Source organism: Kwoniella dendrophila, chromosome 3, assembly GCF_036810415.1.
Source record: "Kwoniella dendrophila CBS 6074 chromosome 3, complete sequence".
Lineage (NCBI taxonomy): Eukaryota > Fungi > Basidiomycota > Tremellomycetes > Tremellales > Cryptococcaceae > Kwoniella > Kwoniella dendrophila.
This window is the reverse complement of record NC_089478.1, coordinates 2,224,489-2,251,454: the sequence shown is the minus strand read 5'-3', so window position 1 is coordinate 2,251,454 and position 26,966 is coordinate 2,224,489. Positions and strand designations below refer to the sequence as shown.

Sequence of the window (26,966 nt, the reverse complement as noted above, 5' to 3'; positions counted from 1 at the left end):
CTTGTAGAGATCCTTCGGGGTTTAATATTAGCACAAAGGAAGGTGAGACTAGATATTACAAGTCCGTCCGTTCCGATTTCAACTAATAGGTATATGGTACTTGATACGATTCTGATTACTCGAAAAACCTTTGAAATGAGTTGAGATGCAGTCGAAGTCAAAAGATGATGAGATGGGGGAACAATCTAACAATGTTATCCGTAAATTTGACTGCCGCACAGACATGAAATTCCAAGACATGAATAAATTTACAAAAAGCAAAAAGCGCAGACGCGTAATGATCAAAACTGCGATTTACGATTTATAAAATCAATAAATTGGGATCGCACATTATATTTTTTACGTTGAGCCCCGCTATCTCATTCAAGTTTTACCTGAAGTTATCATCACTTCGGCCGTATTGCGATTTGAGCATTTTAGCTGCAGGTTGAATAATGATATGCATAAGGTTCTCGCAGAAAATCACGTTGATTTTATTCGTGAACGAGACTGATGCATGGCCCGAATCTGTTTGCATAAGATATGATAATAACACGAAAGATAAGCAAACAGCAAAACAACGCTAAAATCAAAGTTAATTAAAAGTGAAAATAATGATCCTAAGCGATAAATATAGAACATGCCAAGGCAGGACTGCGGTTCGGGATCAGGAAACGTTTTTGCTTATTGACTGCTGCTCGAAGCAGGGTCAAATTTTACCACGAATCGTTTCTTTGCCGCAACTAAACCTTACCGATTTTGTGAATCTGCTAGACGATGTACTGAGACACGATTCATCAAAGCACACTAATATTGACTTTAAGCAGAACAGTGCATGAAATCTAATCTATGGAAATGACCAAAACCACATAAAAATAATATAACAATAACTAACTAATCAACTAACGCTCAACACACAAACAAATCCGTAACACTCGTATCCCATATATATCTAAATAACTATATGTACAGATATGTCTGTTTACCTCTCCTTTTTTTCCTAGAACATATGAGTTTCGAAGAAAGCTATCAACTTTCGTATTCCAGATCTGAATCAAGCTTGACCTTCAGAAGCTACAGTTACACCATTTAACTGTTGTTCTTTTTCATCTAAATTACCATTAACTTGACCTTTAACTTTTATAATACCATTATTTGATTGTTTAATTGATTTACCTTTTTCTGTATATGCTTCAGATTCAGGTACACTTTTATCTTCTTCAGGATGTGGATCAACATAACCACCGTTTTCATTGTTTTTAATTTGTAATTCCAATTCATCTAAACCACATGCTGCAGCAATTAAACCTAAAAATGGTGGTGATGGGTTTAGAGGTCTTGAACAGAATTCTGGATGTGCTTGTAATCCTATAAAGTATGGGTGTTCTATAGTAAACGAAAGATTAATTGTTAAAAGTTAGTCGTGTATTTTATACATATATACGATTATTCGGGTTCCCAGAATACTAGTAATCGAAAAATAAAAAAGAAACCAAGACTCACCATCTAATTCCAACATTTGCATTCTTTCACCTCTTTCATCTTTACCTATAAATCTCAAACCAGCTTTAGATTCTAATTCATCGACATATTTAGGTTCAACTTCATATCTATGTCTATGTCTTTCCCATGCAACTTCCCTTGATCCATACAATTTTCTCAATTTGGATGATTCAGTTTTATCTTGGAATATTGTTGGTCTTAAACCTAATCTCATTGTACCACCCATATGTGTTTTTGAAATTTCAGGCATGAAACATATAACTGGATGTTTAACGTCTGGTACTAATTCAGCTGAGTTGGCATCTAGAGCATCACATGATTAATTAGCATAAGTGATTCTTGAACAAATAGCTATTTTCAGTCCACCATTTGATGGTGTGCTGAGGCTAAAACTCACCCTCTAATCCGCAAACATTTCTAGCCCATTCGATAACTGCAACTTGGAAACCTAAACAGATACCTAAGAAAGGTACTTTTTGTTCTCTGGCCCATTTAACAGCTGCAATCATACCCTCTGTACCTCGATGACCAAATCCACCAGGAACAATAATACCCCTAAAATTGAAGAGTCAGTTTGGTATTCCTTGCTAAAGAGGTAATCAATCTAACTAACTTAGCGGAACAGACAGCCGACCAAGCATCATGGAATTTAACAGGGTTGGTTGTTTGTGTTGGTGGTTCAAGGTCAGATGAGTCTACCCACTACAGAATGCATTCTGTCAGCAAAATACCAAGTTTTTGACTGAGAACATCACGACACTCACTTGTAATTCAAGTTTTCTTCCACATCTCATAGCGGCATGTTCTAAAGCTTTTACTACTGACATGTAAGAGTCTTCGAGGGTAGTGTATTTACCAACAAGAACGATAGATACAGTATCGAAAAGTCTTTCTTGACTATGTAGACAGTATTCGGTATTCGGTATTAATATGGTAATCAATGAGGACCGAAATGAAGGTATTCAAAAGAATTACTCGTACTCACCCCGATGTCAAAGATCTCCATCTACCCATAAATTCTTCACCTTTTTTCTTGAATTTATCTTTAATTATAATTTCATCTAAATTTAATCTTTTTTTAAAGTAATCCAACATTCCTTGTTGTTGTAATAATAATGGTACATGATAAGTTGATGAAACGTTATGTACACCTAAAACTTGTTTTGGTGAAACGTGACAGAACATTGAAACTTTTTCCATTGTTGCTGTTAATAGTGTATCTGTACATCTACAAGCGATCTATTTTAGCATAAACATTAAAAGAAATGAATTAGTATAAAATCATGGATATATATACATAGATATCAGACAAGAGAAAACTCACTAAATCAGGTAATAAACCTAAACCTCTTAAATCTCTTACACCAGCTTGAGTAGGTTTAGTTTTTTGTTCACCACCAACAACAGGAATCAAAGAAACGTAGATTAAAGCAAAGTTTTCATGTCCAACTCTAAATTGGAATTGTCTCATTGCTTCAACGAAAGGCATAGATTCAATATCACCAACAGTACCACCAAGCTATCAAGTTTATTAATCTGATTAATTACCGAACATCCTAGGCAATTCGAGTTTGATAAGGAAGAAAAAAGAAAACTTACTTCAATGATACAAACGTCAGGTTCTTCACCAGTACCATCAACAGGTATTTTTGAAACTCTTTCAATCCAATCTTGAATAGCGTTTGTGAGATGGGGAATGATTTGTACGGTTTTACCAAGGTAATCTCCTTTTCTCTATTAGGACTTCATACGTTAGTAATGAACTCAACCAAATTTCCAGACAAGATCCAACGACTACTGATAGATAATATCAAAAAAACTTACCTCACGGTCGATAACATGTTGATATACTTTTCCAGTAGTAACATTGTTATCTCTGTTTAATGAAACATCAAGGTATCTTTCATAATTTCCTAAATCTAAATCTGTTTCACCACCATCATTAAGTACGTAGACCTCACCTGTTGAAAGAAATTGATCATTAGTCATAATGCTTCAGACGTAATAATAATCTTAACTGGTCTTCGATGACCAGATCCTAACAAGATTCAGATCTACTAATTCTGTTGATTGCCTAAATCAAAATCAAAGACTCACCATGTTCAGTCGGAGCCATAGTACCAGCATCGATATTCATATAAGGATCAATTTTGATAGCTGTGACTTTTAATCCAGCAGCTTTCAATGTTAGACCTGTACTTGAGGCTATTATTGAGTAGATGAGATTGTCTCCAAATTAGCATTATTCTTGGCAATTTTTGTTATATTTCATGCTCATGATATACTAACCTATAACACCTTTTCCGATACCGCTATAATTATTCGCATATCAGTATTTATTCCCAGACTGTCCCTCAAAGACTTGAGTATTACATACGAAATAACACCACCACAAACAAGAATATATTTGACCATTTTTTCTGAATCTTTTATCTAATCTATTTGGTAATTATGAGGAAGTGTCCACAAAGGCTTCTTAGAAAGGCTGTCTTTTCTGTTTCTTTGCTATTGCTATTGAAAGGGGACAAATCCAGCCGTATAGTCTTACAGAAGAGAGAGTAAGAGAGTGATGAGAATGAAATAGGATGATGATTTTTGAGAAAAGGGTAGGAGAAATATACAATATAAAAGATGGATGCATCAACTTTTTATCTGAACTTCGCGTCAGGAAAGTTGAATAAAAATGTTTTCAACTTTTTGATATTATATTAAACAGTGAAGAAGCGGCGATCACCGCTCGGAATAAGCGTTAATCAAAAGTGGAGGTATCAAATATAATACATATCATACATATCAACCGTACAGTAGCCTTTCATGCTCATGTTACTCATACTACGTATTAGGGTATATATATCAGAGAAGAGTATTATCTTGTTGGATCATCAAGTTCAAAGGTATATGATGGATATGACAGGTACATTCTCGTGTCATTGCGGTGAAAAAGGTTCAAAAACTACTACATTACAGTCAATACTTCTCTGTCTAATTGTTACCTTCATTCTTAGCTTCATCGAAACAAATACAGATAGCAGCTATAAGAGCTAAATCAACACCTGGAGCAACGGTCACATAGTACTATGTAAATTCAATATATTATAAAAATCAGCTTTGTTGCCTCTAATTTCATTCATGAATTCACTTTTTCTTTTTGGATCAATAGCCAAAGAATGCGGAAATAAAAGCTAAAACTTACAGTTTGCTGATCACCGAAAATTTGTCTGGCATTAAATAGTTCTCTTGTGATTTGAGCTACGATTGGACCATTCTCAACTGAGATATCTGCTGAACCACCCCAGAAATCACCTCTCAACACCAATGTTACTTCTTGATTTGTTGATGGATTTATGAATACCGCTTCCATCTTTGTACCGACTACAAGATTTACATATATTAGTTGCAAACCTTCTTATGTAGCAAAAATAAAGACGATTGCTGCTACTAAATATAGGCCCATGAAAGAGATGATAGATAAGAGTAACTTACAGCCTATTCTCTTTTTAATTCTAAATAATTCCCTTTCATCTTGAGTTTCACCGATAAATGTTTTATGTATTGATAATAACTTATTTCTCAATCCGAATAAGAATTGACCATTTGGATCGTTTATGACTATAGTTAATTTGATAAGGGTTCAAATCAACATCAAAGTCCATGATACCGAGGAAAAGTTTCGCTCTTGTCTTATAAGGGAATATATACCAATATGTTGTAACTCACCTTTGCGGTCTCTGAATGACATAGCTTGTCCATGACATCTAACAACAGTAAATCCATTTGTATCTTTTACTGAGAAATCGTCCTGTAAACGAGTAATATACAGTAGTTAGCATATTGATTTTCTGTAGCCTTTGATTGATGAAAGAGCTGTAAAGAGTCAATGAATTGGATATAGGAACAAACTTACTCCACTAAAACTGAATACTTTCTCTTTCAATACTAAAGTAGTAGGTTGTTTAGCATAAAAATTCGCATGTAATCCTAAAGGTGGATGAACAGGATGTAATTGAGCAGGTGCTGATGAAGTGAAGAAACCCATTATTGAATTACGGTTTTTGTTATTTTCGATATACTAATAATATAGTTTGTTGACCATCTAGTTTGTGGTTTGGTAGTATTGTCGACGAATAAAGTTGTTGTCATAAAAGTCTTGAAGATGATTTACACTGATGAATGTGAAAGAGTGAAACTTCTCTGTCTCTCTCTCTCTCTCTCTTTATATGTATATACAGTTGTATGTGGTTCACAAATACGAGTGAGTATTGTATGAAGCTGTGCATCAATCATGAGATACGCATAAAAGATACGAAAGCTATGCCAAGCAATCCGGTCTAAATTCCTTATTTGTGTGTATGACATATTCAGGGTAAATTGCCTTTTAGCTTAAATGATGATTATATGATAAATCATCTTTTTATCTCTCCACTACCAGCCGATCCGCTGCAAGGTATGATCAGCTTCAAGGGGACGTTATCATGAATGACCGTATAGAGCAGTCTCTTGTTGTAAGCTATTCGAGGCAATTAGATGGTATATACATGTCGCATCTTTTGATTTCATGTACAATTGAGTCTATTTACATTACATCTTGTTCCACTTTATTTCTGTCCCGTGCTTTCATATGTAGTATAATGTTATCAAAACAGTCATTCTAAATGTCTATGTCTATGACGGTCTAGATGTGAATTTATCTATAATCTATTTACTACCATCTTTGATACCGAGTAGGAAGTTAACATCAATTTGCATTTCTTTATATTCTTTTTCAATCTTACCTTTTTCCAATTTTGATGCATCTTCAAAACATATACAAATTGCAGTTATTAATGCTAAATCCACACCTGGAGCGACATTGACGATATACTATGTTCGCTCTTTAATTAGCTACAATTAAGCTGAATATCTCAAAGGAATTTTTTTTGAAACTTACAGTTTCTTTATTTGGATTTAATCCTTTCGATTCGACTTTTCTTCTTGAAAATTGAGCAATCAAAGGTCCAGAAACAATCAAAATATCTGCTGAACCTAACCAAAAATCACCTCTTAATTGTATAGATTTAGATTTTGATGATTGTGCATCATGAAATGAAGCTTCAAAAGCTGATCCAACTATTTACATGTTCGTAAGAACGTTCAGCATTAGTGTTCAAATTACGGACTTAGGTGAAGATCTTGATTGTTCCTGGTAAATTATAACTTACGAGCAAATTTCTTTTTCACTTTTAAAATTTCTTTCCCATTTATATCTTCCCCTACAAAAGATTTTGATAATGCGATTTTGGATTTAAGTGATACGAGAATATTTCCATCAACATCGGTGATCACTATGCATATGTAAAATGATTAGTCAGGCATGTGGAACTGTGTGACAAAGATGATACTCACCTTTGCCATGTTTTCCTGAAGCAGTATTTGTTCTACACACTAATTGAACTTCTCCACTATCTAAATCCCGTATCAAAAAATCTTCCTATCACGACAATGATCAGAAGGTACAGTCAGTTATAACAAAACTTTGGAGATTCCACACAAAATCGTACGTTGCGAGAGATGTTTGATCACAGCTGACTGAAAGGTATACCGATTTTTCACTTACTCCTCCGTTTTCAAAAGGATTTGACTGAAGAACTAAACTTGTTGGTTTATTTGCTAAATGATTAGAATATACACCTACAGCAGGTGATACTCCATGTAAGGGTTGAGCTGGTCCAGCTTTTAATGAAGCTATAGTAGTTTCCGAGAATGGAACTGGAATGAAAGAACCTATTGAAGCCATGTTGAACTTGAAAGTGTTATTGTTATGTTTAAAGTCTATTTCTATGGAGTAGATAATGCGGATAAGATTAAAGATAAACCCCACATTCCTCCGGGATATATATATATATATGTCTATATATTATCTATTTATTGCGGATCTTGCGATCTACAAGGTCCTCTTTATCTCCTTAAGTACACCACCAACATGAGACCCGCTTAAATGAGCCAAATACTAAATGATAGCTGATGCCAAGATGTACCAAGCATAAAAGATGACATCAGATTAGATCAAAATAGTATTTTAGTATTTTAGTTTCGGCAAAGACAACCGTGTTTGCAGTTCGGCCGCGGAGAAATTGATAACGGATTAACTTGAAGTGGTAATTTTCAGTATTGATCTTGTAGCTCTATCTCTGTAAGTGCTGGTACGGGTAGTCAAGAAAGGCTAACCAAGAGTTGGTGAATCACCCTAATCTTGTTACATAGCATCAAGGATAATAGTGCTCGTTATCAAGATGATCTATCTTCGAGTGTATATCAAAGGCGGATAGGCTAAACTACATGCAGTATGTCGCCTATCCACTATCGCGCTAGATCACCCAAACAAGGTGGAGGTCGTCCAGTATGACGTATTTGTTGATGTTGACCACGAAGAAATGATCGTTCCTTCTGGAAAGGAGTGTTGTCTTTAAAGATTGTACGCGAACATCAAAGTTTATCGATGGGTCAACGGGGAGCATATCATGTGGACTCTTCACCTTCTCAACAAGAAGAAGATCTCGGTTGATTCAGGCGTTACATCCAACGAAGGTGAACAGACGCGTAAACAGGAGCAAGATACAAATGTAATCTCCGTTAGTAATGATAATCAGCAAGCGGTATCATCTGAGATGGAAATTCCAGTACGGAATATCCATACAGAGCAGGAGGAGCAGGAGAAGACGAATGGTATAGCAGATACAACAATTCATCATTCAGCTGGAGTTGAAGGGGAGGAAGAGAGAATTGGTATTTGGGGATTCACCCGATCTGAAATTGAGCGATTTCCAGCATTAAGAAAAAGAAATTTTTGGTGTATACAAAGACATTCAGCGACTGGTCAGTCAATTTCTCACGAGAATGTTTCAGAAAAAAGAATTGAAGATGTATTTGATCACCATAGCGATGCATTACGATTTACGAATGCAGGTAGATGATGGAACTGTTAGTTGGGCTGTACCGAAAGGTCTTATAGGTATGTCTGATGATCTCCCTCCCTTTAACAATTTTGCTAGTACTTCAAACGGCTCCTTGGAACTCCGCTCTGTGATATCTCAAGCTGATCCAGATATCTATATATTCTGATTGCTTAGGCATTTCGAAAAAGGGTGAATCTAGTAGATTAGCAGTTGAAACCACTATACATCCTATAAGTTATACTACTTACGAAGGTGAGTCAACTTGTTTTTACCGTAAGTGACGATAATACTGATGTTCAACTCAGGATCGGATGGGCGAAGTAAGCATCCCTTTCTAGGAGAATCGGAACTTTCTCTTAAATAGCGGGTGATCTGATAATCGCATACGTATGGTAGAATTCTCAGGTGGGAGAAAAGGTGGAACGTGTGAGTGGAGACTGCACAATTTGCACAACTTTTTATACTGCTTGTGGGCCATTGCCCTCAACTGATCAGGTTGATTATACTATAGTGCTTTGGGATATAGGCGAATATACTATAACTAGACCCTCTTCGTCAATCGATTCTACTTCCGACGAAGAAAGACCTACAAAACGCAGAAAAAGACGATCAGCTCATGTTGATCAGAACCCTGCTGAAGAGGGAAGTGATGACGTGTATGTAATCTATTCACTCTCTTTCTTCATCCATAATATCGTTACTTCTCAATCGTAAAGAACTGAAAGGAACAAGCTGATATGAAGCGCTACAAAACCAGAGATGGAAAATATCAGGAAGACTTATTTCGTCAAGCTTTATATAGAAGGGTTGGATATGGTAGAAGTCAGAGTATACATTTTATCTTACACAGTGGGAGGAAAGTGAGTTGATGGTCTAGTGTTAGTGCCCGACCAGTAGTGCGCTCTCAAAAAACTGAATGATGTGACCATTCGCAGATGACGAATCATCGTGAGTATCGTATAACGAAACAATGTTCATCAGATATACAAATATACCGTCTTTTTTCACTGATTTCGATGCATCACTTCAGATTTCATCCTGATCTTAGCAGCTTCTTCAAGACATACATTCTCTGCTTCGGGTCAAATTAAGAAAACTTGGTTTCTGAAGTTACCTAAAGAAATTGACGAGTATCCATGGGATAAAGGTGGTGAAGAAGGTGATTTTTGGGGTAGAAGTGTTAAAAGTAAGTTCAAGAGTAATCGTAACGACTTCTATTCATGATATCATACCAATTCACAATCCTAAAGCACCTCTTGTTTTTGGCCAAAATCTCCGTATACAATAGCATAATCCATATAACAATAATAACTGAACCTTGTCATGATGTATTAGCCAGCCGAGCCCTCAAAGAAGTTACAGAAGGACACAAGAAAAGACCAGAGAGGTGGGAAAAGGAAGAAGAACGATTCAAAGATTGGTTTGGTAATGAAGATTGATTGTAAATTGTTGCCGGTAAGTACTAATCGAACGAGAAGAGAGCATCGCATGATCATCTGACTTGTATCGCGGTACCAGCTTTCATTCTAGCGTCAGAACCGATGCTGTCATCAGGCTTTTTGAATGATTCGACTGATGGTAATATCGTGAGTTTCGAGTTACCACTACACACCACTACACAAGTTGACAAGGGTATTTCAAAGATGGCGCCATCATTGAAAGCGCACTAAAGGATTTTTCTTGTGAGCTTCAGATTGAGTCTTGGGATAAATTCGAGGTTTTAATTGAAAACTTAGTCTCCACATAGACCATCAAAATCCCACTTTCAAATTCAACATTTACTCAATTCGGAGGCGAATCAGAACTCAAATCTTTCGTCCCTTCGTTGCTATGTCACCCGTTGTTTCGTTGTCATTTTCCCTTCGCTTTTGTCTGGTCAGACATCGACAGGTAAAAATTAAAAAAAAACTACAGCACCCGGGATTCCCAAGTGGTCCCCCACCTTGGTACTAATCGAGCGATAGATAGCTTAAGCTGCGCCGAGCGGACGAGAGGCGGCGTTTTCTATCTTCTATGACCGTAGATGAGAATTAGAGTTTTGGCATAAAATAGATCGTTCTCATCAGGAGAATACTTTATTTATGGAAGAGAGATAAAAACCGATATTGTTTCATTCATATTTGCAGAATTGGTAGTTTTCCTCAAGAGCTTTTGGTAGAGGTATCAAGCGAGATGTGGATTCGCTACATGTGATAGCTTACTCGTTACAATACAGATCACTCAGTATCAAATGTATATATCCTTCTGATAATAGGATGAAATCGAATTGAGTAATTGAACGACTGTAAGAATTAAGCATGAATATATACGACGCTCAGAAAGCACTCTCATGTTTGGGACCATGGTTAACGTAGAGTATGATGATATTATGTAATCGATTACTCTGTGATATATACATAGATATATTCACTCTTTGCTAATATCTTCTTTGCTTGAGTCACAATAAGGAAAGAGAGAAGATATAACTTAACATAACTGTTCTCGTACCCCTACATTTCCCTAATGCAGATTACGAAATATGTTTCAATAAGTCTAATAGGATTAGTCAACTTTACTAATCCCGACTGTAGTTGACTTAATCTTGATAAACCTCCACACGCGTTGTCCACTACGCGTATAAATATATATCTTGCATTCTTCGTTGTTGCTATAATATATCAATTATCTTCTTGTATAATACATAGTCTTCACTCGATTTATAATCCACTAAGGAATCTAATTAAGCTCGAAAATGACTGTGTCCGATCATAGCTACGAAGATCTGCTGAAGAAAGCTGAGAATTTTGTGAGGGATCATATGGCCGGGTAAAGCTGTTCTCTATCATCTTTCAAGCTTGATAGAAATACTAAAGATCTGACTGAACCAAACTGTTCTATAGTTATGATCCTTCTCATGATTGGCCGCATGGTGAGTGATTAGAGATAAATATAGTGTTGTCTGTCAATCATCTTAGGTCTTAGATCGAACAATCTACTGATAATGTTCATTGCCGTTCTCTTTAGTTGATAGAGTTAGACGGGTAGCTATAAGAATAGCAAAAACCCTAGAACCTCAGCCTGATATGTTGGTTGTTGAATTAGCTGCTTTGTTTCATGATTTAGATGGTGAGTTGTTAAATTCTACTTGAAGGATTTGACCTTCATTAGTGATTATTTTGGAATGCTTAGTTAAAAGCTGATATTTGATATTCGGTATTTTTATAGATCGTTAGTTGTTCTTCAACTTCAATTCCGTTCATCGTTCATGATGATAAAGCAATTACTAATTGTAAAATCCCTCTTTTAATGGATAATAATATTGTTTGTATATTACAGATAAATATCGTACAGAATCTTCACCAACTTTATCAGATTTATTATCTCCATTTTTATCTCATCCTTGTTTAACATCTAATCAAGCAGAATTGATTTTGAAGATAATACCAAATATATCATATACATCAGAAATTAAATCACGTTCTAAAAATCAATGGACATGGCAAGATGAATGTAAAGAATTATTTGCAGTACAAGATTCAGATAGATTAGATGCTATAGGTTCAATAGGTATTATGAGATGTTCAGCTTTTAGTTGTAAGATAAATCGTAAATTGTTACATGATAATGAAGATGATGGTCATGGAGCAGAAGATCATTTTGAAGAAAAATTGTTAAAGATTAGAGATAGGATGAAAGTGAGTATTTATTCTCTCTAAGTATTTGATATCAATCATTTCTCGTTGCTTCATTGTCAACATCAACAAACGGATTCTGATTTACTTGATAAACTCAAAAGTAATGACGAAATATTTCCTTATAGACGCCCTTCGGTAGAGAAGAAGCTGAAAGAAGACATCAGACGGTATGTAATTTTCATATATCGGTCACAATTTCCCATTGGGGTCTATCAAATATTAATTGTCTTCGACATCACGCTCGGATATAACGCTGATTTTAGTTATGCAACTCTTTTTGGATCAGATGGTTAGTTTCCTCGAATCTCTTCAAAAGGAGAAAGAATTATTACAGTAATTACATAGATATATATATTGGATTCCATGCATTGATTGTTTTGTTTTGGACTCGAAGAATGTAGATAGTACACATAAGAAAGACCTAAGCCCAAATGTGAATTTGTCTGTCTAATCTGAAAGGAATACCATGCTATATACAATTTTGATTGTCTGTACCGGAAGCCGCCGGCCGCCGATGTCGGTTGTTTCGATCAATTGTCACCAAAACTACCCAGTTGACACTATTTCCTCGGGTGAAACTTCTTTGAAATCGTGAATCTCATGCTGTGAAATTAGCTGATACGATGTACCTGGTAGAATGTGAAAGTACAATATCAGATTTGCGCAGATATAAAAAATCATAAGTAGTGAGAAACATACCCTTTATCTTTTACAACATTTCTTGTTTTTGAAACTAGTGTATACTAACAAGTTTGAATATGATAATATAATAAATCAGTGAATCGTCCATGATAATACATTTCAACTCGTCGGTAACAATCAAAATTCGAGAGGAATAGATAAATATATCCCACTCACACTCAAAACCCATTTAACATCAACTGAACTTTTCACTTTCTCTGAATCGAATTTCAATCCATCTTCTCTTAATGGTATTTGATTCTGTAAGGAGTTGATTTTCTCATTTGTTAAATCGGATATTTTACTTGAAAATTCTTGAAGTAAATTATGTAGATGATTTGAAGGTAATGGATCTATAGATGTTAGAAATGGGTAAAGAATAGTAAGTATTCGTATTCTCATTTAACTTAAAGATGGTTAATTCGTTGTATATGAATCTTAGTGAGGGAATAAGTGTTATTGACCAAAAAGAAAAAGATGAGGAAAATGGGAATACAAGGATAGAAGAGAAAATCAATCCGAAGAATAGAAAGAGGTTTGCGGAAAGAGTAGGAATGAGGGCGACTAACAAGATGAACAAGCGTAAAGAAGGAATTGGAATTAGTATCAACAGCAAAATCAAACTTACCTGAACCTTCACCACCACCACCAGCCCATAATTCAATTCCATTCTCTTTTGCATAATTTGTATATTCTTTAGGTAAATGATGACAATCTGGAGTATCTAAAGCATTTACTTTTATTCCTTTATTTGGGTTATTTTGTTTTAATGAAACTAATTGTTTTAATAAATCTAAAGTTGAATATAATGAACCTAATTTAGTTTTCTCATTTATTATTATTGAATTACTATCATTTTGATCTTGAATTAGATGAGAAAAAGTATTCAAAATTGATTTTTCTAAAACTGTATCAGATATAGATTCTGTATTTGGAGCTTCTAAACCTTCTGAACCACAACCAAACATTTCTGAAGCTTTTGTTTTTGATCCTCTATAATCTAATCCTTTAAATCCAATTAAAAAATTATCAATTTGTTTACCATTTAATCCTTTATATTTCGTTAAAACATTTAAAGATTCTTTAATCCATTCCAAATATTTCGCTGAATCATCATTTTCTATTCCTGTTGAAGTACTACTGTGATCATCATCACCACCAATTAAATGTAATTTTACAGTTAATTCAGAATCAATTAAATAATTTGCTGAAGAATCTGATAATCCAATTCCATCAATTTCACCATTAACTTGAGTTTCAGTTGGTTTAGATGGGTGTTCATTCTTCTTGTCTTCTTTTTCAATTTCATCATTAGATCCACTTATTGTACTTGTACTTGTAGATGTTTGAAGTGGAGGTAAATCATGTTTAATTAAATTATCTGGATGTGGTATGATTATTGTTTCTTTACCTTTTGTATTAGAACCTTCTTGCTGTTGAATTAAAAATGAAGGTGTTTCACCATCTAATGAATTATGTAAAGATCTGTGAATTAAAGAAGGTAAAACTAATATTGGTTTACGTGGATGAGGATATTTGATAGGTAATGGAATTTGTGATGTAGTGAATAAATATAAATTCGTGTTTGTGTTTGATGAAGATGAAAAAGTCATGTTGAACGTGGGCTAATTGTGATTCGAGGAATAGCTGATTTTAGAGATTAAAGGAAGAGACGTCTTGGGAGGTTTATTGATTTAAATGAGATTGATTATTATATGCGATTTCTACAAGTTCTTTTTATCCAGTTGAGAAGATATGTAGTCGACCTAAGAAAGTTGATTTCGATATGCGGATATTATGCTTTATGCTTGATTTTACAACCTGGAATTGTCGAAACTGATCACGAAAGATGATCTTATCTTGATTATTGATCTAGACCAAAGTGATCCCCTAAAACCTAATGGATATTGGTTTCTTCACTGATATAGACTCCGATAGTATCGGGCAAGACGGTACTGATTTGAGGGATCTCTAGCGGATTATACACAGAGAAGTAGGATCTATAAGATGATCGTGGATTGATTGTTTACGAGAATTACAAGTTTCAACGCTGCAGCAGAAGAAGCCTTTTTTTCGATATCAACGACGAAATTTCTATAATTACAAATCACATCTTCATGCTCAGTCAGGTAAGATTAAGATCGGATATCTCCGCCGTATTATTTGTTTATTACTTTACATCCACGAACCAAACCCACCAACCCACAATTGTGGAATACGATAACAAATAAGATTCATCATGATATGCCTGTAAGCCTGTATGCATGTGCATGGGAATACACTATAATTAATGCTATTATAAATATGATATTATGTCTATGGATTGATTAAATGGGGTATATTCTATAGAGGTATATATTGTGGACTAAATATGTAGGTCTTTTCTGATTATAATGTTTTTCCTTATTCTTCGTTGACTTCATGCGTAATTATCCTTCTTACTTTTTTTTTGCTCTATGCCCCACCATTCACGATACTTCTCAAGTGTTTGATTGACTTAAGCTTGAGGTGGTGTTGGTCTAGCTTTGACGTAATTGAACTTTTCATGTAATTCATTTAATCTGATTCTTTCATCATCTCTTAAATCAACTTCATCTCTATCAGCTAAAATTTCATATGTTGTCCATTCATGATGTAAATGTTTTGGTATATGTGATGGTATTCTATTCAAATTATTGTTGTTTTGTGAGAATGAAGTTGATCTATTTGGTCTTGAATGTTCAGCAGCATGAGATTCAACTTTTGATAATCCACCTTCTTGTTCAGCAGGTTGAACATCAATTTCTTGTTGTCCATTATTGTTCATGTTATCTTGTTCAGGTTTATTACCATTAGCGATATTAGCTTCTTCGTCGTCTTTTTTAGCTTGTTCCATTCTTGCTGCCATTAACATTGCCATTGTCTTTTCTGCATCAGCAGCATATTTACATTTTGCTCTGATACTAGCACCATATTTGTAGAATAAAACTGTAAATGGTATACAGGCCAATGCTAAAAATCCAGGTAACGCTACACCCCAATGTACACCTAATTTAGCAAACATTTGTCTGGTGAAAAGTGGGAAAGCTGCACCAAACAAACTTCGTAAAACGGAGTTGGCAGCAAGTACTGAAGCGGCGTAGATCTGTGACGTGACAATAAGTGGTCAGTGTAAGTCAGGCTATGATATGTCTGTTATCCAGGAAAGCCGAAACTCACGGTGTAACTATCGACTAAGTAACCTAAAACGGCCAAGAAGACAATAATGATACCAGTACCGAAAGGAATACCAAAGATAATAGGAGCGATCCAATGAACGTTTGGACCATCTGTAGCGGCAAATCCAGCTAAACCAATGACTAACAAGAAACCACCCCAAATAGCAGGGGGTAATCTATCTTCAGGATCGGCTCTACCACCTTTCTTCTTTGCAATTTTGATATATTGTGGATTGACATAGACAACTGAAATGATAACTGAACAAACAGTTCCAATCAAAATACCTAAGAAAGCTAAACCACCAATACCAACGTTCCATCCGTGACCTTGTTGGAAGACAATTGGGTAGGCAGCGAAATTAAGATAGAGGATACCATAAATCAAAGCCTATATAACAGATCCATCAGCTTTTGAGCCATATGACTTTACTATATATAGGGAAAGAAGCACTTACAGTGTATACAGTCAAGATAGAAACAATTGGCTCGTACCACAAGAATTTCCAAGGTCTGATCAAAGAAGTAACGAATAAAGGACCGACTTCCAATGGTTTTTTAGCATCTGCTCTAAATCTGTAAACTTTGCCAGTGGCTTTTGATAAAGTTGTTGCACGTCTTCTTAATAACAATGGAGCGTAAGATTCTGAACCAAAAATAGCTACTACAATCAACATTACACCTGCGAAAATTGTTAAATAACCTTCTACCCATCTCCAACCTGAAGTTAAACCTAAGAAACCACCTGTGATTGGACCTAATGAAGGACCTAAAAATGGTGCAGCAGAGAATAAAGCCATACCTAAACCTCTTTGATTTGCATCTAATACATCTGAAATAGTTCCTCCCGCATTAGCTAAAGGTGATGAACCGAATAATCCGGATAGAAATCTAAACACTAATAAAGATGCCATATTGGGTGCTCCAGCTGATGCTCCAGTCCAGATTGTTAAGAATGTATATGATATTATGTATGACCATCTTCGTCCAAATACTTCAGAAAAGGGTGCCCAGAATAAAGGTCCGAATGCAAATCCTGCGAAAGTTTGTCAATTATCAGTTATCTTATGGATATCAGTAATGAACTGCTCACTCACCGACAACGAATAAAGATACACCTGCAATGACTAATTCTGTAGAAGCGCCGAATTCTGCAACTATATCTCCAGCACCACCTGTATAAGCAGATGATGATAATGCTACTGCCATTGTAAGCATTGATACGACGGCGATCTATATCGGTTCCAAGAACGCGAGTTAGCCATATACCAATTTTTGACACGATAAGATCGATACTACTTACACAAGTCCACTTATATGTAGAAGACCAAGATTGAGGGTCCTCATTATCGTGTGGTAACCAATCCACTATGTATGGATCTTCATTGGTACCACTTCCTGGGTATTTTCTAGCAATAATTTCCTCAAATGGTGTGACATATGGTCTCCATGGTCTCTTCTTAAGTGTATATGATGAAACGGGTTTATCGCCTACTATCTGGTTATGGGTAGGTTTTATTGGTGTATGAGGTGGTGTTTCACCGATATGTGTCATGGTTGATGAAGCTACTGACATTCTGATGTTTGGCTATGCTTTTGGGTTTTACCTTCTGTACTGGTTTAAAATGACTTTCACGCGTTCTGACAATAGTCGATATGTTATAGTAATCAATACCACAATCGATTTTTATTAAATTATATTGAATGAAGAAGAAGAGAAAGAATAATAAAAATTGAAAAGTTGTGGCAAAGAGAAATATAATATTTAAATCAGGTAGAAAAGTATTTCTCTTTCAGACTAGACAAGGAAAATAAATTTGACTTTTAGATTATAAATGAAGTTGTCATGCGATTTTAGATAATAACTATAGTTAATTCTTTTTTTCTACGATTTTGATTTAAACCGCGGGGGCCGTTTTTTCGGGAACTATTGATAATTATGATGCTGTTTTTTCACTGTAATCTTGTCATCGGATTTGAGCGATATGATGATGACAGGTGTAAGATGTACCTTTGCCGGGTGCTGGTATATAATTGAAATTTTCTGATTTATACAAGTGGATCAGGTATCAAATTTTTCTCTTGTCCATCTCTCAACTGAATGATCACAAATAGTTTGGGATATTTTGATTTCTCAGAGATGAAACGAATCTGTTGTTTTGTTTTGTTTTGTTTTGTTTGTTTTGTTTGTTTGTGGCTTTGAACTATTTTTGTTGAATAATTGAAAAATCTTATTACAGTACTCTACTGTAAGGTTAGTAGTAAATGCCTTCTGATGGTTTTGTTCTATTTTCGGGATATTTTGTATGGTTTGTGAATTTAGGGTAAAAGAATAGAAGCAGAAAAGGAAAATACAGTGTGTGTTTTGTTCAATTCGAGTTCCGTTTCATCCGGCAATTTCGTTGATGTTGGTTGATAAAGGGTCTTATTCCTTAACAAACAGGTTTCTACGAAAGAGATAAGGAGGTATTTTCGCATGGAAATTGTTATCTCTGTTTGCACTGTACGCTGTAGCACTGTCATAAACCAATACTGCATACAGATCTATCTAGACCTTTGAAAAGATTGATAATCACCTGGGGCATTCAATACGACGACACCTTGACCCGATGGCAGGATGGCATTTACTGTAGATACTCGTGATTTAATTCATGCAGATTTTATGGCTTTTGTCATGACGAGAAGGAGAGACCGCATAACCGCAAAAAGAATAAATATACTTCCACACCAAAAGCATCGTGAAGGTATGAAAGGGATAATTTCCGTTTACGGTAATAATGACTGTCAGATACACAAAGGATTATTGACCGTCGGGCGGAACATGAAACCTCATTGAAACCGAAAGGAAAAGGAAAAGGAAAAGGGTTTTTTGAAGCGCATAAATTGTTTTACGGCCGTCCGGCATTGACGGAAAATTACCGGTTATTATGGTAAAAGATGACGGTGAGTCACTTTTTATGTCAATTTTACTTCGTGATGATCATTTCATCATAAACAAAAAAATTGGGATTTGATAATGAGTTGATCAGCGAGAGGAAATTTTACATTTTACAGATCCCCTTCTGCTATATCATCAGATGCCGCTCGCTGGAATGTCTTGGCTGTGAATTTCTGACAATTACAGGTACTGTAATTAATACAACATGCACGTAGTATGATAGAGGTAAAAGTTTGAAAGGCATTCTACGTTATTGTACAGTACACGCTACATAGTTGAATGGCAGTATTATACAGGCGTTTGTGGCTATCTTAGCCTATCTACCTTGCTATTTTCTATCTATCTATGAGCCTATCGCCAGAGCAGAGAGTTTTCTATCTATCGCTTTCGTTGAATCCTGGTCTGGAAATATCGAGTTTTGAATGAATGGAATCCTACAACCTTAGATTCGTTGATATCTTTTTTAGGTTTACGGTAGAATACTACAAACAAGATGAGCCAAATTGAGATCCCATTCACCCCCACAACAAGATCCCAAACTATCTTAGTATCTCTCAAATCTTGATATACGTGTTTGAATAAACTGTTGATAATCCAGCTTGAACTGACAGTGCATGCTGTTAAATCGTACAACGCCACAAGCATATAATTTATAGTTTCATTGTCCCGTACCTACAACACAACGGTCTATAGTACAAAGTTTATTTTTACATTGAGATTGTTCTTAAGACTAAATTGTCCTTAATTGAACCATCACGATTCGTGTGATTCAGAATCTACTCTGCGTTTCGCTCAAAAGCTCAAATATAGAAAAAAGGTCCTTTATGCTCCAAATGCGAGATATCTATCTTTAATTGATTATATAGGGATCTCTTATCAGCCCTTGGCTTTACATCCCATCTTCAGTCTCTTGACCTTGCATGGAAATATCCTTGTTCGATCCTCCTTGATGTTCTCCTTTTGGGATTAAGCCATTTGATTGGTTCTCTTTCAATTCTCTTGATTTCCTTCTTGCCCAAATAGCTCTACCAACTCTACTTTCATTTCTCAACTTCAAAGAGCTCGATAACCAATTCCCAGTTTCGACTAATTTATCTAAATTTATACCAGTTTCATAACCTAACTTGTGTAAGGTATATACAACATCTTCTGTAGGTACATTACCTGTTGCACCTGGTGAATATGGACATCCACCTAATCCAGCTAAACTGGAATCTATTGATGTTAAACCATAAGGTAATAATGATATTATTGAGGATAATGCTAATGAAAATGTATCGTGACACTATTGGTAAGAGGGATTTTCAATTTTGGTCAGCCCAATAAGGTTTTTACACAATGAGAGCTGTGCCAATGGAGAGAGACCACTCACATGTGCCTGGGAGATTACAATATCGTATATAAAAGGAGATCATTTAGCTAAATCGAACATAAGCAGATCCTGGTGAATCACTTACAGCAACTCGACTCATATCGATACCTCTACCCTCACATTGTCTCCAGACCTTTCTCCAAGATTCAGGATCACCTTCACCTGTCGTATCACCTAGACTGATCTCATAGCAACCCATCTCTAACAGCTTCATCGCAACATCGATAACATCTTGAGGCGGGGTTGGACCAGAATAAGGACAAGTAATAACGCATGAAACGTATCCTCTTACTCTATAGCCTAAAGACCTGGCTTTATCAATTACAGGAGGTAACGACGACAATATCTTCGATAGTGGTGCGTGATTATTGGCTTGCGAGAATGCCTAAGCTCAAAGGCATATATCAGCCATAGACATCAGGCACCAATTACAGTACATTCATAAGCGATAGAGAGCTTTATTGCTATTATCCCAACACAGCGAAAAATGATAAAAGGAATTTCAACTTACTTCAGTAGCAGAAACGAAAACAGCAACTTCATCAGTCAACTTTCCACCACCATTTGCAGTATGTTGTTCTTGTAATTTGATCAAGTTTTCTAAACCTTTCATGTTAGGTACTAAAACTGGGAAATGTACTTGATCTGCCGAAGAAGGTATAATTGTATTATCTATTATATGTTTTAAAGACGATTCATTGATCAAACTACCATTTTCTGATTCAGGCGTTTGAGGTCTCGATGATGGTGGCGAAGGTATTCCTAAAGGCAATGATTTGCCTGTTAAAGATGGTAAGGTAGGTAGCAGTTTCGATGTATCTGCCATCTAGAGGTACGTTAGAATCAGGATAAATTAGCTTTAATGAATATGAGATCGTGTAAGATGCTTCAACCTGAAAAGACATACTTGTGGTATCCAATCACCTCTAACAAAGCTTCCTACTTCTATATTCCTTACCCCGGCATCTAATAACCTTTCGACTAACTCTCTTTTCAATTCAGTAGGTACAGGTGGTCCAGGTAAATTCTGTAATCCATCCCTAGCTGAAACTTCAACAATCCTACAGGGAAGAACGCAGTGGTGAATCGAATATGATCAGTATTTGTATTTAAAAGGAATATACTTTGACATAGAATTATCGGTTCTCCTACAATCATCAAATCGACGATATATTTTGACATTGAACGCTGATAGGTACTCACCTGATAAATCTACCTTTTCCCTCTGATTTAGTTTTCAATTCTTTCGAAATTAACCTTTCTTCAGCTTGTAACAATTTCTTATTGAATGATCCATCATCTCTCTCAATGAGTTCAGGTGAAGGTGATGGGTATATACCAGTTGATCTAAATCGTTTAGTCATCATATCAGATTTAGGTAGTTGAGTACCTAGTAATGGTGAGAAATGAGGTGAAGGTGTTCTTGATTGTCCATTCAATCTGGTCGTTCTGACCTCTATGAGAGGTGAATGAGTGGAAGATGGAAATGAATGGAATGAATGATCCAAAGAACCTGATCTTACTCTTGCAGATGCCGACAATGAAGATGATGAAGGAACAAAGGATGTCTTTGTTATTTGTGATAATCTACCTCTCATATTCACTTCTTCCTCATCCATTCTATTATAACCAAAAGGTAAAGTTTGATTGGATTGACTATGTATATAACTCTTCTTGCACTGGATTGATAATGATGATGCTAATACTCTAATTTCACAGCTTCGGGAACGGTATGATGCGGGAAGTACGACGTTGACAGGACGGGAAGATGTGAGTTTATTGATAGAACGCGACATTTATTTACTTGATGAGATCTGATCTGAATAAAGTCTCTTGGGACACTAACTCAATAGATATCGGCGTGGAATCAAGTATTGCTTTGATAGTCTATTGTCATATAGTCTGAGATAGAAGCATCTTCTCCTACTTTGATCGCTATCTCTAAGCTCGAAGAGATGCTGAACAAGAGAGTGTTACCATTTAGAGAAGACGATAACTTGATGATGATAACTTGTCAAAGTCGGTCATGCGGATACACATACAGGAAGGCTCGGATACTACAGTAACCGGTCATCCAAACGTCGCTCTATGCGGCATTTTACCTACAGTGCAAATAGCTATAGGGAGCAACAGCCTTAACTTGCATATTGATGGTAGTAGATGCATAATTCGTCACTTTGTTCTCCATCTACGGTAAAGATTGGTGGAGAGTCATCATAGAAGACGGTATTGATGATGATTCAGGTGAGTGGTCAATTGCTGAAAAAGATAATCATTCAAAACAATCACTACGAGTAATTTCTACCAGCGCATTTATGACCAAAGTGGCACTGATCAACAAGGAAAATGAATTCGTGGAGTTTAATTAATTAGAATTCCTATTCTGACCAAGTGCTTGCTGAGATATCACTACTATTCATATTGAATACATATAACAAAATGTCAGTTTTTCATTTTGAGGTTCAATGTTGGTGAATTCGTTGCTTTACTGAGTGTTCTAAATGCTCAATTATATCAAATTACGATTACGATGACTGATGTACAATCGAACAAGCCTCGTTGATTTATATAGACCAGATTATTATCAAATGTTTCTTGGCGAAAATCAACTGGCTGTCAGAGTATGTATATATATATAAACTAACAGATAGAATGATACTAAATGGTTACATATTCTGCTCACATCTTTCTTCCTTATTACTATAACTCACTAGTCAAGCTCTAATACACTGTCTTTACTCTACAAACGTAATTTCCACTCACCACGATTAAGAAGTCACTATAACACACTTTTGCCTTCAGAAGGTTGAATCTAGAAGATATATAGTATATAGTAGTACATATTTCAAAATACAATTATTTTCTCCTTATTCATTGTGAAAATATTGTAAAAATGCAAATACCAAGTTCAACATTATTTTTACTCTTATTCTCCCTTATATCATCATCATCAATAGTCGATGCGAAATATCATGAACCCACTACAATATCACCAGATTATCAAAAATGTAAACATGGAGTGGATTCTGTAAGCTTGAATTTTTATTACTGAATCACCGTAGAGTAAGCAATTATTGCTAACATGTTCCCAATGTTTTTTTTAATGCTCTGTCATGATTGTAGGACCCATCTTGTGTACCTATAACTTCAGATGAATCAGTATCAATGATTCGAGATTCAAAAGGTAGATTTTTACTGTTAAATGAAAAACATCCAGAATTAAAATCATATATAAAACAACAAACTAAATCACCTTATATGACTCCAACTTCAACATCTACCATAGTTTTAGTTCCAACAGGTACACCAACACCAAAAGCACCTGCTTTGATCGCACCTGAATTGTCTACTTTGAATACACCTCAACCTACACAACCTGCATCTAAACGATCCTTTATTGACGGTAAGAACGATAATGAGGATAATAAAGATCAGGTTGGAAATGAGAAATTCGGTGGTGCTTCAAGTTGGGGTAAACCATTTTTAGCTAGATCATCGTCATCGTCATCTGAAGAAGAAGAAGAGACTATCTTGATTAAAAGAGATTCAAATCATTTTAGTTTTCCTCAAATGGATTATAATTCCATTCCATTTATAAATAGTATATTCTCAACTTCAACAAGCTATTCTTCACAACCTCAAGTTCAACCAATCCAGCAACAAGTATCATCAGATATTACTGGAAGTGATTCAAGCTTGATGGGTAATTTGAAATTTGGTTATGGTGGTGGATGGGGCAGACCATGGAAAAGATCTCCTTCTCCAAAAGATTGTTTAGAAGAAACTACTACAACTGAAACTGCTACGGCTACAGCGACAGCAACAGCTATTCAAACACAAATTCAGACTATTACACAAGTTCAAACTGTTACAGCAGCTGCGTCTACACCTACAACAGTTTCCAACGATCAACCCCAAGATAGCACAGGTAATGCTAAATTCGGATATGGTGGAGGTTGGGGTAGACCTTGGAAACGTGAAGATGAAGATCAAACAGTAGATGAACAAGCGTTTAGTAATGGAAAAACTCCAACTTTTAAGAAAAGACAATTTACCAATGAAAAAAATGAGAACGTAGTTCAAAATCTAGAACAACAAATTGATTCTACGATTTTAGGCAATAAGAAATTTGGATATGGAGGTGGTTGGGGTAGACCATGGAAAAGAATCGAAGGTGTAACTGCTAGTAGTGAAGAATCTACTGCACCAAAAAGACAATACAGGGAATGCTAAGTTCGGTTATGGTGGTGGATGGGGGAGACCTTGGTAGATTTCACTCACTACTTTCTTCTCATCGAAATTTGAATAGTAGATACAGTCTACATACATTGGTTGGAGTAATGTTGAATTCGATTAAATAATCGTTGTTGATTGTTTCGTTATTTGGTTATTTCTTGGTTCATTTGTCTTTTCTCTGATATATTTACCCCATTATTATACCATATCTTGATGCATTGTTATTTCCACTTGATCCCAGGCTAGCCCATTGCAAGATTAGCACGCTTAAAATCAGTATTATACGCAGTAATGTTCTGTAGAGAACGATACAGCTATTTTATTATCAGTATGAACACTGTCAAATCAGGAAAGGGAATAAACCCAATTTGGTAATTACTTGAATTTTTGCTTTACATAACGATAAATAAGAGGAAAGGCGAAAAGACAAAATGTAAAAGGAACTTATCCCTATAATATCTAATATAGTCAAATATGATATTTCGTATATGTTGCGGTTAGAGAAAGGAAGAATAAATGAAATGTAAATGTAGGTTTAGAGTTGGTGTAAGGTGATGTGGGTGAAAAGCATGGTTGGCGGAATAATCATCTTATGTGATTATCATTTTTTGGGATTATATCGTTGTGAGATCTTTTACGTTGGCTGAACTTGATTGTTCTGCTCTGAATTATCTTTTCATCCTAGTTTAAAAACCTCCAACCTCTAAATTATCAAAATCACAGCATCAGCTCCATCCAAGCTCAAATATAAAATATGTGGTCATTTCGTTTCAAGGTACTTGGAAATACTTGGAAAGGATATGAGACTTACGTTCGAGTAAAACCTCAATAGAATCTCCATCTTCTAAATCTAAATCACTAGCAGTTTGGTCATCCAAAATACGTGTACCGTCAAATAATAATCTATTTAGCCAAAGATAAAAGATGAATTAGCATGAATTGCGACGGCAGATATACGCGGACAATATAGGTAATTATGATATTAACACTTTATGTCGTTTCTTTGTTTGGTGTACAAATGGACTTACCGAATAGCATTGACATCTGTACCAACTCTATCAGCGTAAGCTGACTATCAAAGCGGTAATAGATAACGTCAGCTATTATAACAACATAATTCTAAAGAATCCCCTCGATATTCATTTTTTGTTGAGAAGCCCAACTCACTTTCAACTTGTTAAGTTTTGTTGTCTTCTTGATTTTGAAGAAGACTTCATCACCATTGGTAGAAACAATCTTGATGTTCAAGGTGTTACCATCTACCCCGACAAAGTATTTAAGAGTATCGTCAGCATTGAGAACCATAATATAAAACGGTAAAATCCACATCGATGACTCCTTTTCCTATCCTTTTCCAGATTTTGCATAAATTGCCATTCCAAATCTTCTCTTATAAAATGACTCTATTGAGTAGACTGAATAAATCGTATACAAACTTACCACCTCCTTCTGGCTTTGGTTTAGCTTCGGCGGGAGGAGCAGCTGGGGAACCGTTATCGGACATTGTTAATAGATTTCTGTTTTACTGATTGAGTTAATTTGCGATTCTGTAATATTTGGGTTCTACTTTACCAAATGATCCTATAATTGGGTATTGATGTTCGTAAGAGATGAAGGATTGACATACGATAGAAGAGATGAAAAGGAAAGGAATATGCAGGAAACAGAAACATTGAGAGAGTGTAAATCGCGTCCAAGAAGCCTTCTATAGAACAGGTTGACTCATCTAGCAGAATTAGGCACGCCAGTGTAGCATCGATCGAATCGTATTAAATGGGCTGATCAGATAATCTCTCACTACTAGTACATAATTTGATACAAGGTTAACGTCAAACAGACTTTACCTTTACACTTGCACCTGAATGTATAATGCATAATGAGAGTTGTTATTGTCTTCCTTTTGAACATTACTTCAGGTATATCCCATAACATCGACGCGTTCTGTTCGATCATTATTACCAATCATCACTAGATATTCCCCTTTACTAGTCCTCGCAGATTATCTAGGCGTCTTTCAGACAAATCTGCAGTTTAAATGCTTATTTGGAAGGAAACATCAGCATACAGCTTGAAGCAATAATAACAATAACAACAAGAGACGAAAAAAAGAACACACGCGTATCGTAAAATAGATAACAAATACATCGTCATTTTTGTTATCATATCGTATCAAGATTTCCGAAGTCCAGGTTCAACGAACCGTGTCTTAGCGCAAAGAGGTCTAGCGAAACGGAGGTGACATTCCATCATTCAACATTGATTTATCTGGAAACACTTTAATCTATCCTTGCTGGAATAATCAGTAAGTCATGCTTTCCTAGCTTTGTACCCTACATATCATTTTATAAACCAATCACCAAAACAAGCAGGAGGATTAGTCGATATACATGTCAACCCATGGACTCCTATATCCCTTGCTTAAGTTTACTAGTTTACACAAGATGATTATTGACTTCG

General features: G+C 35.6%; 10 protein-coding genes across 10 annotated transcripts; 3 read left to right on the top strand and 7 right to left on the bottom strand.

Moving 5' to 3' along the window:
* Positions 1 to 1,033: 1,033 nt before the first annotated feature.
* Positions 1,034 to 3,897, bottom strand: L201_003112 (CTP synthase; the record flags this gene model as incomplete). Its single annotated transcript, XM_066218873.1, has 12 exons — positions 1,034 to 1,365; positions 1,483 to 1,785; positions 1,880 to 2,037; positions 2,096 to 2,184; positions 2,247 to 2,379; positions 2,468 to 2,721; positions 2,807 to 3,001; positions 3,082 to 3,216; positions 3,307 to 3,443; positions 3,580 to 3,687; positions 3,772 to 3,794; positions 3,860 to 3,897. The coding sequence occupies 12 exons, from the start codon at positions 3,895 to 3,897 to the stop codon at positions 1,034 to 1,036; spliced, it is 1,905 nt and encodes a 634-aa protein (XP_066074970.1).
* A 567-nt stretch (positions 3,898 to 4,464) lies between these two features.
* On the bottom strand, positions 4,465 to 5,518 carry L201_003111 (uncharacterized protein; the record flags this gene model as incomplete). Its single annotated transcript, XM_066218872.1, has 5 exons — positions 4,465 to 4,557; positions 4,676 to 4,854; positions 4,966 to 5,091; positions 5,200 to 5,281; positions 5,387 to 5,518. 5 exons carry the CDS (start codon positions 5,516 to 5,518, stop codon positions 4,465 to 4,467), a joined length of 612 nt encoding a protein of 203 aa, XP_066074969.1.
* Positions 5,519 to 6,177: 659 nt separating this feature from the next.
* L201_003110 (uncharacterized protein) lies at positions 6,178 to 7,255 on the bottom strand (the record flags this gene model as incomplete). Its single annotated transcript, XM_066218871.1, has 5 exons — positions 6,178 to 6,342; positions 6,410 to 6,588; positions 6,681 to 6,803; positions 6,865 to 6,949; positions 7,076 to 7,255. 5 exons carry the CDS (start codon positions 7,253 to 7,255, stop codon positions 6,178 to 6,180), a joined length of 732 nt encoding a protein of 243 aa, XP_066074968.1.
* Positions 7,256 to 7,979: 724 nt separating this feature from the next.
* Positions 7,980 to 9,853, top strand: L201_003109 (DNA ligase D, 3'-phosphoesterase domain-containing protein; the record flags this gene model as incomplete). Its single annotated transcript, XM_066218870.1, has 10 exons — positions 7,980 to 8,334; positions 8,399 to 8,470; positions 8,589 to 8,666; positions 8,720 to 8,734; positions 8,811 to 8,840; positions 8,926 to 9,070; positions 9,172 to 9,274; positions 9,350 to 9,362; positions 9,445 to 9,600; positions 9,750 to 9,853. The coding sequence occupies 10 exons, from the start codon at positions 7,980 to 7,982 to the stop codon at positions 9,851 to 9,853; spliced, it is 1,071 nt and encodes a 356-aa protein (XP_066074967.1).
* Positions 9,854 to 11,145: 1,292 nt separating this feature from the next.
* On the top strand, positions 11,146 to 12,425 carry L201_003108 (uncharacterized protein; the record flags this gene model as incomplete). Its single annotated transcript, XM_066218869.1, has 6 exons — positions 11,146 to 11,219; positions 11,294 to 11,322; positions 11,418 to 11,519; positions 11,730 to 12,088; positions 12,214 to 12,255; positions 12,375 to 12,425. 6 exons carry the CDS (start codon positions 11,146 to 11,148, stop codon positions 12,423 to 12,425), a joined length of 657 nt encoding a protein of 218 aa, XP_066074966.1.
* Positions 12,426 to 12,686: 261 nt separating this feature from the next.
* L201_003107 (uncharacterized protein) lies at positions 12,687 to 14,382 on the bottom strand (the record flags this gene model as incomplete). The annotated part of the gene is made up of 4 exons (XM_066218868.1): positions 12,687 to 12,717; positions 12,788 to 12,831; positions 12,947 to 13,122; positions 13,398 to 14,382. 4 exons carry the CDS (start codon positions 14,380 to 14,382, stop codon positions 12,687 to 12,689), a joined length of 1,236 nt encoding a protein of 411 aa, XP_066074965.1.
* Positions 14,383 to 15,266: 884 nt separating this feature from the next.
* Positions 15,267 to 17,539, bottom strand: L201_003106 (uncharacterized protein; the record flags this gene model as incomplete). Its single annotated transcript, XM_066218867.1, has 5 exons — positions 15,267 to 15,893; positions 15,968 to 16,354; positions 16,422 to 16,999; positions 17,061 to 17,196; positions 17,267 to 17,539. 5 exons carry the CDS (start codon positions 17,537 to 17,539, stop codon positions 15,267 to 15,269), a joined length of 2,001 nt encoding a protein of 666 aa, XP_066074964.1.
* Positions 17,540 to 19,790: 2,251 nt separating this feature from the next.
* Positions 19,791 to 21,892, bottom strand: L201_003105 (uncharacterized protein; the record flags this gene model as incomplete). Its single annotated transcript, XM_066218866.1, has 5 exons — positions 19,791 to 20,186; positions 20,359 to 20,658; positions 20,785 to 21,099; positions 21,181 to 21,334; positions 21,477 to 21,892. 5 exons carry the CDS (start codon positions 21,890 to 21,892, stop codon positions 19,791 to 19,793), a joined length of 1,581 nt encoding a protein of 526 aa, XP_066074963.1.
* Positions 21,893 to 23,166: 1,274 nt separating this feature from the next.
* On the top strand, positions 23,167 to 24,506 carry L201_003104 (uncharacterized protein; the record flags this gene model as incomplete). Its single annotated transcript, XM_066218865.1, has 2 exons — positions 23,167 to 23,301; positions 23,397 to 24,506. The coding sequence occupies 2 exons, from the start codon at positions 23,167 to 23,169 to the stop codon at positions 24,504 to 24,506; spliced, it is 1,245 nt and encodes a 414-aa protein (XP_066074962.1).
* A 689-nt stretch (positions 24,507 to 25,195) lies between these two features.
* On the bottom strand, positions 25,196 to 26,013 carry L201_003103 (uncharacterized protein; the record flags this gene model as incomplete). The annotated part of the gene is made up of 5 exons (XM_066218864.1): positions 25,196 to 25,212; positions 25,321 to 25,412; positions 25,538 to 25,581; positions 25,677 to 25,768; positions 25,950 to 26,013. 5 exons carry the CDS (start codon positions 26,011 to 26,013, stop codon positions 25,196 to 25,198), a joined length of 309 nt encoding a protein of 102 aa, XP_066074961.1.
* Between the last annotated feature and the right edge of the window lie 953 nt (positions 26,014 to 26,966).